A 13,753-nucleotide genomic window follows, 5' to 3' on the forward strand; every position below is an offset into this window, starting at 1 on the left:
CTGTGCTATTCTCGTGATAGTGAATAAGTCTCATCAGATCTGATGGGTTTGGCAGGGGTTTCCACTTTTGCTTCTTCCTCATTTTCTCTTGCCACCACCATATAAGAAGTGCCTTTCACCTCCTCCCATGATTCTGAAGCCTCCCCAGCCATGTGGAACTGTAAGTCCAATTAAACATCTTTTTCTTCCCAGTCTCAGGTATGTCTTTATCAGCAGCATGAAAATGGACTAATACAGAAAGTAAGGAGTGAAATGATCAAAACAATCTGAGGAAAATAAAATATCCCAAAACATTAAAGTTCTAATCTACAGGGAAAATCCAAGATTTCCTCAGTCTTCCCATTAACCTTTATGAGATCCAGCAAGAGTGATGATTTAAACATCCAGTCAAGTTTCACATCTTGATTTGTCAGTATGTCTTCTAGGCTCCCTCGGGAACAGAATTCTGTCACAATGGCAAACATCCCCGAATCATAGAAGAAACCCAATAAAGGGTTAATATTCTCATGACGCAAGTCCTTCATCTGGAAATGAGAGAGAGAAATGAGAGTCACAGCTGTCCTGTCTCAACTGGGGACCACAGTTGAGGGCACATAACCTTCTCTTGACCCTTCTTATGATTGGTTGTGTGGTTGACAGAATTTTGACTCCCATGATGATCTCCAACCCCTAGTGTTACTCCTGTGATTGTGTTTTGTTATACAACAAAAAGGAGATTATCAGGGTGAGCCTAATCTAACTAATCACATGATCCCATAAAAACAAAAGAAGAGTGCAGAAGATAAATCAGAGAGATTCAAAATATGAGGACTCAAGAGACCATTGTTGGCTTTGAAGATGGGGGAAGGAGGCTATAAGCCAAAGAATGTGGGCAGCCTCTAGAAGCTGGTAACCACCCTCAGCTGACACCCAGCAAGAAAGCGGGGACCTCAATTAATATGGTTTTGCTGTGTCCCCACCCAAATCTCATCTTGAATTTCCATGATTCCCACATATTGTGAGAGGGACCCACTAGGAGGTAATTGAATCATGGGGGCAGGTCTTTCCCATGCTGTTCTCATGATAGTGAATAAGTTTCACGAGATCTGATGGTTTTATAAAGGGGAATTCCCCTGCACATGTCCTCTTGCCTGCCACCACGTAAAACATGTCTTGCTTCCCCTTCACCCTCCACTATCATTGTGAGCCCTCTCCAGCCATGTGGAACTGTGAGTTCATTAAACTTCTTTCCTTTATAAATTACCCAGTCTCAGGTATGTCTTTATTAGCAGCATGATAACGGACTAATACATCGATCCTATGACCCCACTGAACTGAATTCTGCAGGCAACCTGAAGAAACCTAGAAATGGTTCCCCCTCACCCCAGCCCTGCCCCCTGCCACAGGTCTCCAGATAAGAGCACAGTGCAACTGACACCTTGACTTCAGAGTTTTGAGATGCCAAGCAAAACACCCAGCTGAGTCGGCATTGACTGCTGATCTACAGAACTGTGGGATAATAAATTAGTGATGTTTTACGCCACTAAGTTTGCGCTAATTTGTTACAGCAGCAGTAGAAAACAAATTCAATGGCCAAAGGGGAAAATTTCAGAGAGGGATCTCTTTTAGCATAATTATAAGTGAAACTGAAGCTGCAGATTTCTCTCTGATTCCTTTGGGACTTTCTGGAATGGAGCTCAGTGGCTCAAGAGGACTACAGAGAGATGATACAGTAAAATGTAGAATAGGTTGTCTTTCTATGAATACTCATCTACCTAGCATCTATTAAAATAGTTTCCCTATATACACATCAGGCTAGAGCTTATACAATTTTTTTCAGAAGAAACATTTAGAATTTTGGCCACACTTTCTCTTTGCATTCATTCATTTTATTTCACTAATGTGAGAAGCATTTAGTGCATGTTCACAACATCCAAGACACTGGAATGCATGCTAGAGAAAAAGAGATAAACAAGATAAAATCACTGTCCCGAAAAAGCTCACATTCAGTGAAGGGTGATAAGCAAGTAATCCAACAATTGTATTTCGTTGTGAAATGTGTTCTGAAAAATGGGGGCATGGGATGCTGTAAGAGCTCAAATGTTAAGTAACTAATTCACCCTAGGGTAGTCAGAGAAGGCTTCCCTAAGGAGGTAATATGTGGACTCTCTCAAAGGACAATTAACAGTTGATCAGGTGACGATGACATGATGAGAGGGGTTGAGAGTGATAGCACATTATGTGGAGAAAACCACAACAGGTTTAGGGTGGCCACAATGGAGTGTAAGGAAGAGAATATTAAATACCAGACTGGAGAAATGGACAGGAGCCATATCCCATGAGACTTTACGAACCATGCTATGGAATTTGAAATTTATATTGTGGGCACTCAATAATTATCATTTATTATTATTACTATTTAAATGAGGGATGAGAGAGGGGAAAAAAGACTCCATGATCCCTCCCAGATTTCTACTTGGATACCTGGGTAGACAGTGGTGCTACATATTAATATAGGGAATTCAGGGATGAGGTAATAGTGGATATGCTGGTGCCCCACCCATATGCCTTTAACCATGCATCCCCCAACTGCTGTGAATGTTGACTGATAACTCATAGTTACTCCATTTTCAAAAAAAAAAAAAACTGTCCTAGAGCCCAAATTAATGGTGAGCTACCTTACCTGAGAGGTTAGGTCCCACCCACAGGCCTCAGGCAATAATTTACTCACTGAGGACAGTACAAAAGTCCAGTTTCCTAGCCTCAAGGTAAGATTCATGGTATAACTTGTGCTCCAGCATTTCCCCATAAGATCATACTGTTGCTAGTTTCCAGCTGAAATCAAATACTTGCTTAACTTTTACCCTGTCCTATCCTACTTCCCTCACTCTTTACCTGAAAGCATTTTCTCCATAAATAATTTGAACAAGAATTTCCATCTCAGGCTCAGATTTTGGGGAATCTGACCTAAGACAGATGGAAAAGCACATTTGATGGTGGAAAGGTTGATAAATTCCGCTGGAGACATATTGAGAATGAGGTACCTACAGAACATCAAGGGGGAACTATTTTAAAGACAGTTGTATATTCAGGGTTTGAAGCTCAGGAATGAGTTCTGACCAGTATAAATACATGTGGGAATTGTAAGCAATTAAATTTTAGGTAAAATCAGTGGGAACAAATGAGATTACCCAAGGAAAGTATAACGAAAAAGAGAAAAAGGAAACATCAACATTTGAAGAGTGGGAAAAGGAAGAACAGCCTGCAATAATAAGACTTAGAAGAAAGGCCAGGAAGTAGAGAAAAGCCTATTTAAAACCATATTGTTAAAACCACAGGATTAGTTTCAGGAAAGTGAGAAAAATGCCTGCCAGAAAGAATTTCAGGAAAGTGTGATAAATACCAGAGAGGTCAGGTAAGATGAAGAAAAGTGTCTGGTGAATTTCACCATTAAAATTTATTAATTATAGAAACTTACAACATGTTTACACAGATATGTATATCTATATCTATCTAAATACATAGAGAGATAGGCTTAGAATGGTAACAGTGTACATGAACAGCAGAAGGCAGATCTGAGATGTATTTTGGAGCTATAAATCATGTGACTTCTTGTGTGGGGAGGGGAGGAAAGAATGAAATAAAGAATTATTCTATTTTGAACACTGAACTGATGGTGGGCCATTTATTGAGATGAATTACACTATAGGACTTAGAATATGAGCTTGCTTCTTAGAATATGATCCAAGCAAAGGTTAAATTATCCCTGGTGGGAATGTCAGCTATTGACCACCAAGGTTGCCTTCTAAGCATAAGAGCCTGGCACCCATGACAATTCTCTTCATCTACTGCAACCTAAACCAGTTAAGGCGGACAGAAACTCAGCCCACAAACAGCAAAATAGGCATTGCTCCTAAAGTTCTATTTTCTTATGAAGCAAGCAGCCAAAACTACTGGGCTCTGGAACTCTGTTGGAAGAAAAAGTAAAAAGTTGTCATATTCAATGCTACTAGCTGTTCAACACAAATGTATTTTCTCTTCTTCTTGGGCAGAGAGCTAATCCATATTTTCCAGTCTTTCTTGGACCTAAGTGTAGCCATATGACTGAATTCCAAGCAATGGAATAGAAGAGGAACCGATATATGCCCCTTCCTCTAGGCAATAAAATGGGAGAGGAAGTGAGACGTGCCATTTCTAGGCTAAGGCTTTTATAGCCTCTTCCATATTATTTTCCCACTTCTATGGATGAATGCAGATGATGACACGGCCCTAAGACATAGCAGAGCCGTGAGATGGTTATAGCCTGGGTCCCTGAGTCATGATATTGGAAGAGAGTCACCTGCCAACAGTACAAGAATACCCACCTTGTGCTGTTATTTGGGTGAAAATTAAACTTCTGCTGTGTTTGAGACATTGCATATTTGAAGGTCTATTTGTTAAAACATCTAGCATTACACTAATGGTACTAGCATGGGAATAATTCCGTCTAGATCTTTGATAGATCTTTATAGGCATCCATCCTCAGCTGTAACCAATAGAGAAGATCCCATATAAGGAGCAGGTAGATGCCTACATGCAGTCGTGTCCTACCAAGATTCTGGACAACCCCAGGATGCAGAGAAAGTTTGCAACATCAGCTTTAGCAAGATGAGCATTTATGGGGTAGACATATACTTTACCTCTTCCATAATACCTATCTGGCTGGCTACCATCAAGTGTTTAAGAGTTGAATGTGTCCTGTCTCTCAAGGATTTTGTTAGCTTCATATTTGACAAGACACCTTTTTTTTTTTTTCTGAGATGGAGTCTGACTCTGTCACCTAGGTTGGAGTGCAGTGGCGCAATCTAGGCTCACTGCAACCTCCGCCTCCCGGGTTCAAGCGATTCTCCTGCCTCAGCCTCCTGAGTAGCTGGGATTACAGGTGCATGCCACCACACCCAGCTAATTTTTCATTTTTTTGATAGAGACAGGGTTTCACCATGTTGGCCAGGCTTGTCTCAAACTCCTAACCTCAAGTGATCCACTCGCCTTAGACTCCCAAAGTGTGACATGACACCTTTAAGCATACAGCCACCAGAGACATCTGTTCCTAAGTCAAATACTGACCTAAGTTATCTAAAAGACTCATTCACCCACTTGAAAAAAGTTCCTAGGATGTCATAACACCAGAATTAATCTCTATGTGTCCCTCTTCCACAGCAGCTGAAATCCCATCCTAGAGGTGGGTATGTATACCTTTATGAAAATGTCATTCTCCACATAAGTGCTCACCCGCAGCTATATCAGCAATTGCTGTCTATTTTGACAAGAAAATTTTCTTTTTTTTTTTTTTTTTGAGGCAGAGTCTCGCTCTCGCTCTGTCGCCTAGGCTGGAGTGCAGTGGCGCGATCTCAGCTCACTGCCACAACCACCTCCCAGTTCAAGTGATTCTCGTGCGTCAGCCTCCCAAATAGCTGGGATTACTGATGCGTGCCACCACGCCCAACTAATTTTTGTATTTTTAGTAGCGACAGGGTTTCACCATGTTGGCCAGGCTGGTCTCGAACTCCTGACCTCAGGTGAGCCGCCCACCTTGGCCTCCCAAAGTGCTGGGATTACAGGCACAATATACTGTGCCTGGCCTCGACAAGAAAATGTTCTACCTCTATGAGTTAATTGGTGATTCATGTCTGTTTCCTGCATTTCTTTTTATTTTTATTTTGTTGTAAAGAGCTATTGTTCAAGACCTCCTATCCCCGTATCAACCTACCCACTATCTAACACCCAGAAGTCAATGGTCATATACAACACACTAACCAGGTACTAGTGAAAGACTTCTGATCCTATATTTCCCACTAGCAATATTTTATTCATTTAACAAACTTTTTAGTACCTATTATTTGCCAGTCCCTGAGAGACAGACTGGGGACAAATGATGAACAAAATGTTACATGGTTTCTGACCTCTTGTTTTAACCAGATGATTACACAATGATACAAAATTTGCGACTCTGACAAGTCCTATGGAGGAGAGTTACATAATGTGAGTATGTATAATTGGGGCTTTGACCAATCAGAGAAGTTGGGACAGGCTTCATGGGAAGTAAGAATTGATCTGGGAGTTAAAAGATGAGTGGATTAAACCATGCAAAGAAGGGAAGGAAAAGTATTTCAGGGGTTGTAATAGAACAGGTAAAGGCTTTGCGCTGGGAGCATATCACAACCCAAACACTAAGTAAAAGCCAGTGTGCCTCAAGCAGAGCAGTTGAGGGAAATATGATGGTGATATAAGACTGAAGAGACAGAGAAGAGCCAGATTACACAGAATCTAATAGGTCATTTTAAGTAGCTATTTATTTATATTAAAAATGATTATAGGGACATTGAATACCAAGTAGGGTGTAGTAGGTTATGGCAGACCACCATTCCTGATGCTACAGCTTTTAACAGCTAGAAAAATTGAAAAAATATATTTAAAAAAAAAAAACCATTGGGGACATGTAGGTGCAAAAAAAGAATCTAAAATTCAAAGATGCAAGAGCCCTTCTAAGATAACCAGGCTGTTGTCAGCCATTTTCTTCCCTGAGGACATTTGCTGATTTCCAGCACAAGCCAAAGATTGGGCTTAGCCTAACAGAAAGAATTTGCTGGGAAAATGCAAAAACTGGTAATGCTTTTGGCAATTGTAGAAGACTGGTATCACAATTAATAAATTTCAGGAGACCTAAATGTGAGCTAGTTTTCTCCCCACAGCATATTTTCTGAGTCTGGGGGCTATAGAGGAGACTAGAAAGCTTCTGTAAAATTGTTTGATATCTTCTGTAGTTTCCAAATATTTAGAAGGCAAAGTCTCACTGAAGAAATAGGGCCTGCAACAAACATTCGGTTGGTGTCTTCCTCAAGAAATTTGCCAAATTTGGAAGCAGCATGGATTGAGAGTAGAGGAAAAAGGTTATGAAGTACAGTCTGAATATCCCAATCTTTCAAAGTGGAGGAAAGAGACTTGTAGACTCTTGGAAGGATATGCCTGAGAAACAGTAGAATTAGTGGTGGACTGCGTCTAACTAAAACTGCAACACAGCTTCAATCCAGCTCAATCTTTGATTCAATTAATGTGATTAGTTCCTTACCCAATCCACCTAACAAATGAAAAGAGAAAAATCCTTGCTGGTAGAAATTATGACCTGGAGCTTCTACCGTTTATTTACATAAAATATCTAGCATAAAATAAAAAACATTAGATATTTGGGAATGCATAACAAAGTCAGAAGACAATTGAACAATGTCTTTAAATACTCAGTAGACAAAGAAACCTATAAAATATGAATAAAATATTCTAAAAACCATTTGAAGACAGTGGAGAGTGACTGAAAGCAGAAATGGAGGTAGAACTATATTTGAAAGACAACTAAAATGAGTAAAATTTGGGTTTACCTCCAAGAACAAAAAAATAGTTCTTTAGAGCAACACCACAGAATCCAGAGTTTCTAAAATGTATTATTGATAACATTCAGTAATGAACCAAAAAGCCTTAGATGTACAAAGAAATAGAAAAAAATGTGACCCATACTCAAGGAAAAAAAAGGTCAATAGAAATTCATCCCAAAATGACACAAATCTTGCAATTAGCAGAAAAGGCCTTTAACACAGATTTTATAAATATATTTGAAGATTTAAAGGAAAATACATGCAAAATGAATATATGTGTATAGAACATGGCAGAGAAAAAGAAACTATAAATATGAACCAATTGGAAAGTATATAGCTGGAAAATATAATAACTGAAGTAAAAAAATTTGCTAGGTGGGCTTAGGAAATGACATAAGAGTAATGAACTTGAGGAGAGATCAATAAAAAATACCCAGTCTGAAAAACAGAGGGAAAAAGGATAAGTGGGACAATATCAAACAGACTAACACATCGGTAACTTGAGTTCTAGAAGGATATAAAGAAAATGCAGCAAAACAATTTTTTTAGAAATAGTGGTCAAAACCTTTGTGAATTTAGTAAAAGACATCAACTTAAAATTCTAAGGAGCTCATTGAACTTCAAACAGAATAAACACAAAGAAAATGCCCTACATATATCATATTCAAACTCCTACAATCCAAAGATGAACTTAAAGATCTCAGAAGTTCAGACCAAGGAGACTAAATACAAAGAAAGCAATACCTAGACATTTAACAGTCAAAACCCTGAAATATGAAAATAAACTTTTGAAGGTAGTCAGAGAAAAACAGTACACACTACATACAAAGAAATGAATAATGGCTGACTTCTCATCAGAAACAAAGAAATGCAAAAAAAAAAAAAAAAACAATGAAACGAAATCTGTAATATGCCAAAAGAAAATAAACACAGATAACTCATAATTCTGTACCAAGCAAAAATATCATTCAAAATCGAAGACATTATCAAATAGACGAAAACTGAGAAAATTCGTCATCAGCAGGTCTGCAATACAAGTAATGCCTAAGAGGAGGATCTTCAGGTTGAAGAGAAAAGATGCTAAATGGTAACTTGGCTCTATTAGGAGATAATTAAAGTTATCAGAAATAGTAAATATGTTGATAAATATAACAGAATATATTTTTATTTCATTCTCTTAATTTGTATGAAATGCATATGAATGTTTAAAACAAATTTTAACACTATATTATATGGTTCACAATAAATGTAGGTATACATATGATAACAATAGGGCAAAGAATAGTAGGCTAGTAAATGGGACACTGCTGTTACAAATTTCCTATGTTTTAGGTAAAGAAGTGGAATATTAATTCTAAGAAGATTATGATAAATTCAAGATGCATTTAAGCAATTCCTAGGACAATCACTAAAAAGTGCAAAAATGTATCGCTAAAATGCCAATATAGGAAACAAAACGGAATATATGAAAAACACTTTTATCCCAAAGGAAAGCAAGAAAAGGGAAACAAAGGAACAAACAGAGACATAGATGAGTCAAATAGAGAACATATAGCAAAATAGATGACGAGAAATCTAACTGTATCAATAAGTGCCTTAAATGTAAGTAGCCTAAACGTTTCAATTAGAAGACAGATTGCAGAATGGGGAGATAAAAAGCAAGACCCAAATGCCTGCTGCCTAAATAAGATGAACATTAATCCAAAGACACAAATGCATTGAAAGAAAAAGTACAGAAAAAGTAAATCATGCAAAAACTAATTAGCTAAATTGGCTATGTTATTATTGGACAAAATAGAAATCAAGAAAATAAGTATTATCAGACATAAAGAGGGACATTTCATAATGATAAAATAATCAAGACATAATAATAAAATGTATATGTGCAAAGATGTGCTGGATCATAAGAAGAATATTTTGCATATTTCTTACCATCTCTGTGTTCAGTGACATCACATGGGTAGCCCCAGATTAGTTACAATGGAGGTACTCACAGCACAGAAATCAGAAAATGCTCCAAATTAGGGATCTTTTTCAGAAAGCCTGTTATTAAACATTTACTAGCACACCAATATGTACGTACTTAATAACAGAACTTCAATGCACCTGAAGAAAACACTCACAGAATTAGAAAATAGGAAAATTTTACGGTAATTGGTAAAACATATTGACAAAAATGCAGTAAGGATATAGAAGATCTGAATCACAATATCAACCATCTTGACCTAATTGATATTGATAGGACTCTATACCAAACAACTGTACAATATGCATTAATTTCAAATGTATGTGGAATGTTCACTAACACAGACCACATGCTTGGCTATGGCCAAAGTTTTTGATAAATTTCAAGATTAAATTTGCAGATAATATCCTTTGACCACAACAAAATTAAATGAGAAATCTATTAATTATGATAACTAGAAGGGCCACAAATATCTGGTAATTAAGCATATATTTCAAAATAATACATGGGTCAAAAAAGAATAATGAAATCATAATTACTTCAAGCTGAAAGGTCAATGAAAATATAACAAAATTTTGCGGGATGCAGCTACAGCAGAGCTTAAATGTAAATATGTCGCTTAAATTAAAAAGAAAGAATGTTCAAAAAATAAGAATGAATAAACCAAAAATAAGCAGAAAGAAGGAAATAATAACAATAAGAGCAGATAAAAATAGAAAATAGCCAAAACGTAGAGAAAATTAACAAAATCAAAACATTGTTCTTTAAAACAAAGTAATAAATTTAATAAATCTCTAAGAAGACTGATCAAGACAAAAAGAAAAAGAAAAAATTATTAATATCTACAATGAAAGATATGGTATCACTACAGATCATACAGATATCAGTAAGATGATAAAGGAATTTTTAAACAACTTTATGCTAATAAAGTCAATAACGAATTTGACATTTCTTGAAAAACACAACTGATTAAACTTGGCACAATATGAAATAATAATCCTAACAGCCCTATATTTAGCAAAGAAATTGAATTTGTTTTCAAAAACATCCCCACAAAGAAAATCCAAGGACCAAATGATTTTATTGATGAAATTGATTAAAAATTTTAATAAATAATACCAGTCTTACAGAAACTCTCAGAAAAAGGCAAAGACTTCCAAACTTGTTTTATGAAGCCAAACATAACCCTGACAAACATTAAAAGTATAGACTAATTCTTCTTAAAAACATAGATGCAAAAATTCTTTTAAAAGATTAGCAAATATCGTCTAGCAATATATTAAAATGATAATATATCGTGACCAAGTGGAATTCATCCCGGGGATATTAGGATGTGCTTAATATTTCTTTTAAAAACTATGTAATTCACCATGTTAACAGAATAAAAGAGCAAAACCATTGAATAATTGCAATAGGTAGCAATATAAACATAAAACCTCTTTATGATTAAAAGAATCATAGAAACTCAGAAATGTGAAAAACTTTCAGGTAACATCAAACCTAAAAATAAAACATTGATTCCTTTTCCTCTAAGGCCAGGAACAAGGCAAAGATGTCTGCTCCTACCATTTCTACTCAACATGTATAATAGTATCAAAACTTTGATAAGAAAAAATAAAGAAAACTTAAATAAATGGTGACATATACCACATTAATGGACTGAAAGACTCAGTATTATTAAGATGTCCATTTTACCTAAATGTCTGTATAAATTCATTGCAATCCCCATCAAAAATTACAGAAAACCTTGTGGAAGTAATAGACAGGCTGATTTCAAAATTTATTTTAAATTTAAAGAATTTACAATGTCCAAAACAATCTTGAAAAAAAAAGTTAGAGGCTTACACCACTTGACTTTAGGAGGTACTCTATAGTTATGATAACCAAGGGAGTGTGATATTGGCATTATGGTTACACTAATGAGTGAAGGAAACAGAACAGAGACTCCAAAAATATATGCACACATATATGGTCAGTTAATTTTTCACCAAGTTACAACATTAATTCAATGGAAAGCTTTTTAAAAACAATTGTTACTGGAACCCTGGGTATCTATATGCAAAAAATGAACCTTGATCATTGTCTCAGTCTCTACACAAAAAGTAATTCAAAATGGATCATAGGCCTAAACCCAGAATCTTGGACTAGACAAGGATTTCTTAGGCCACCAAAAAAAAAAAAAAAAAAAGAAGAAGAAGAAAAAGAAAGAGAGAGGGGGAGGGATGGAGGGAGGGGGAGAGAGAGAGAGAGAGAAAGAGAAAGAAAGAAGAAAGAAAAGAAAAGAAAAGAGAAAGAAGGAAAGAAAAAGGAAGAAAGAAAGAAAGAAAGAAAGAAAGAAAGAAAGAAAGAAAGAAAGAAAGAAAGAAAGAAAGAAAAGGGAAAGAAAGAAAGAAAAAGAGAGAGAGAGAGAAAGACAAAGAGAAAGAAAGTAGGAGGGACAAAGGGGGAGGAAAAAGGGAGAAGGAGAGGGAAAGGGAGGGGAGTTGGAGGTGAAAATAAAATGATAAATTGGACAATTGGACTTCCTTGAAACCAAAAATGTTGCTCAACAGAAGACATCATAGACAAGCCACAGATTGAGAAAAATAATTACAAAATAAATAGTTCAGCAAAGGCTATTCAGGATATATAAAGAATGTCTGTAATTTAAAAACAAAAATACAAAAAAGTCCCAATGTTTAAGAATGGGCAAAAACTTGAACAGGCTCTTCACACAAGAAGATATACAAGTGAATTGTAAACACATTAAAAGGGTGCTCAAAAACTTTAGTCATCAAGAAAATGCAAATTAAAGTATAAGATAACATTTCACCCACACTAGAAAGGCAAATATCAAAAAGACAAATGTTAAGAATTTAGAGCAACTGGAATATTTCCGATGGGAATGTAAAATGTCAAAACTGATTTGGAGAGCAGTTTGGATGTTTCACATAAAGTTACACATACAACTACTCTATGACCCAGTTTTATTCTTACGTATCTACTCAAGAGAAGTGAAAATATATGTTCACAAAAGACATATATAAAAATCTTTATAGTTTTCTATGAAAAGATGGCCAACACCACCAATTAATAGAGAAATGAAAATCAAAACCTCTAGGAGATATCACCTTAACCCCATTATGATGGCTACAGAAAATAAGTGTTGGCAAACGTGGAGAAATTGGAACACTTGTGCACTGTTGGTGGGATTGTAAAATGGTGGAACTGCTATGGAAAACAGTATGAAACTTTACAAAAATATTAAAAATAGAGCCATCTTATTAGCCAGCAATCTTACTTCCAGATATATGTACAAAAGAAGTGATAGCACAGTCTCAAAGTGGTATTTCTACACCCATGTTCCTAGCAGCACTATTCACGTTAGCCAAGAGGTGGATGTAACCCAAACATTTAACAATGAACAAATGGATAACATACAATGGACTATTACTCAGCCTTAAAAAGGAAGGAAATCCTGTCACATGCTACAACATGAATGAACCTTGAGGACATTATGCCAAGTGAAATAAGACAGTCACAAAAACACAAATACTATATGATTACACTTACATGAGATATCTAAAGTAGTCAAATTCATAGGAACAGAAAGAGTGGTAGTTACTAGGGGCTGTTGGAAATAGAAAAGGGGAGATTTTCAAGATCAGATTTGCAAGATGAAAAAGCTTAAGATTTGCAAGATGAAAAAGTTCTGGAGATATGTTTCACAACAATGTGAATATGCTTAACACTACTGAACTGTATACTTAAAAATGGTTAAGATGGTAAATTTTATGTTATGTGATTTTTTTTACCATAATGAAAAATGTTTATAGTTGCCGTATTCATAAAATTGTCAAAAAAACTCTTCTAAAAAATTAGAATCAAGCCAAATGTTCAACAGGAGAATGATAAACAAATTGTGATATAGTCATAAAACAAAATACAACTAGGCAATTTTAAAAGTGACCTACAGGTATATGCAAAATCATATGTTAATCTTAAAAAGCATTGTGCTGACAGAAAGAAGACAGGCACAAGGCACTGTATCATTCCATTTACATAAAATCAAAGAACAGAAAAAAATACTAATTTATTTTAATAGATATCAGAATAGTGATTGCCTATGGGATAGGAGAAATTACTGAAAAGGAGGACAAATGAACTTTCTGGTGTAATGAACATATTAGTAACTTTTTTGGAGAATGGTTACACAGATACATGCAATTGTCAAAATTCATTGAACAGAACATCTAGCATGTGTACATTTTATTTTATGTTGATTATACCTGAATAGAAAATATATTTTATAAACACAATGAAACATTATGCTAAGTTAAATGAGTGAGTCACAAAATGACAAATACTGTATGATTCTACTTATATAGGATATACGAAGTAGTGAAAATTCATAGAAAAAGAA

General features: G+C 35.7%; 1 protein-coding gene across 1 annotated transcript in view; it reads right to left on the minus strand.

The window, feature by feature from the left end:
• GUCY2F (guanylate cyclase 2F, retinal) overlaps positions 1 to 13,753 on the minus strand; it is a 109,595-nt gene that overhangs the window by 36,088 nt on the left and 59,754 nt on the right. The window contains exon 9 of the mRNA XM_004064696.5: positions 348 to 524. Within this exon, the coding sequence (XP_004064744.3) occupies positions 348 to 524 (177 nt within the window). The remainder of the gene's footprint in view (positions 1 to 347; positions 525 to 13,753) is intronic.

This window comes from Gorilla gorilla, chromosome X (assembly GCF_029281585.2).
Source record: "Gorilla gorilla gorilla isolate KB3781 chromosome X, NHGRI_mGorGor1-v2.1_pri, whole genome shotgun sequence".
Classification (NCBI taxonomy): domain Eukaryota; kingdom Metazoa; phylum Chordata; class Mammalia; order Primates; family Hominidae; genus Gorilla; species Gorilla gorilla.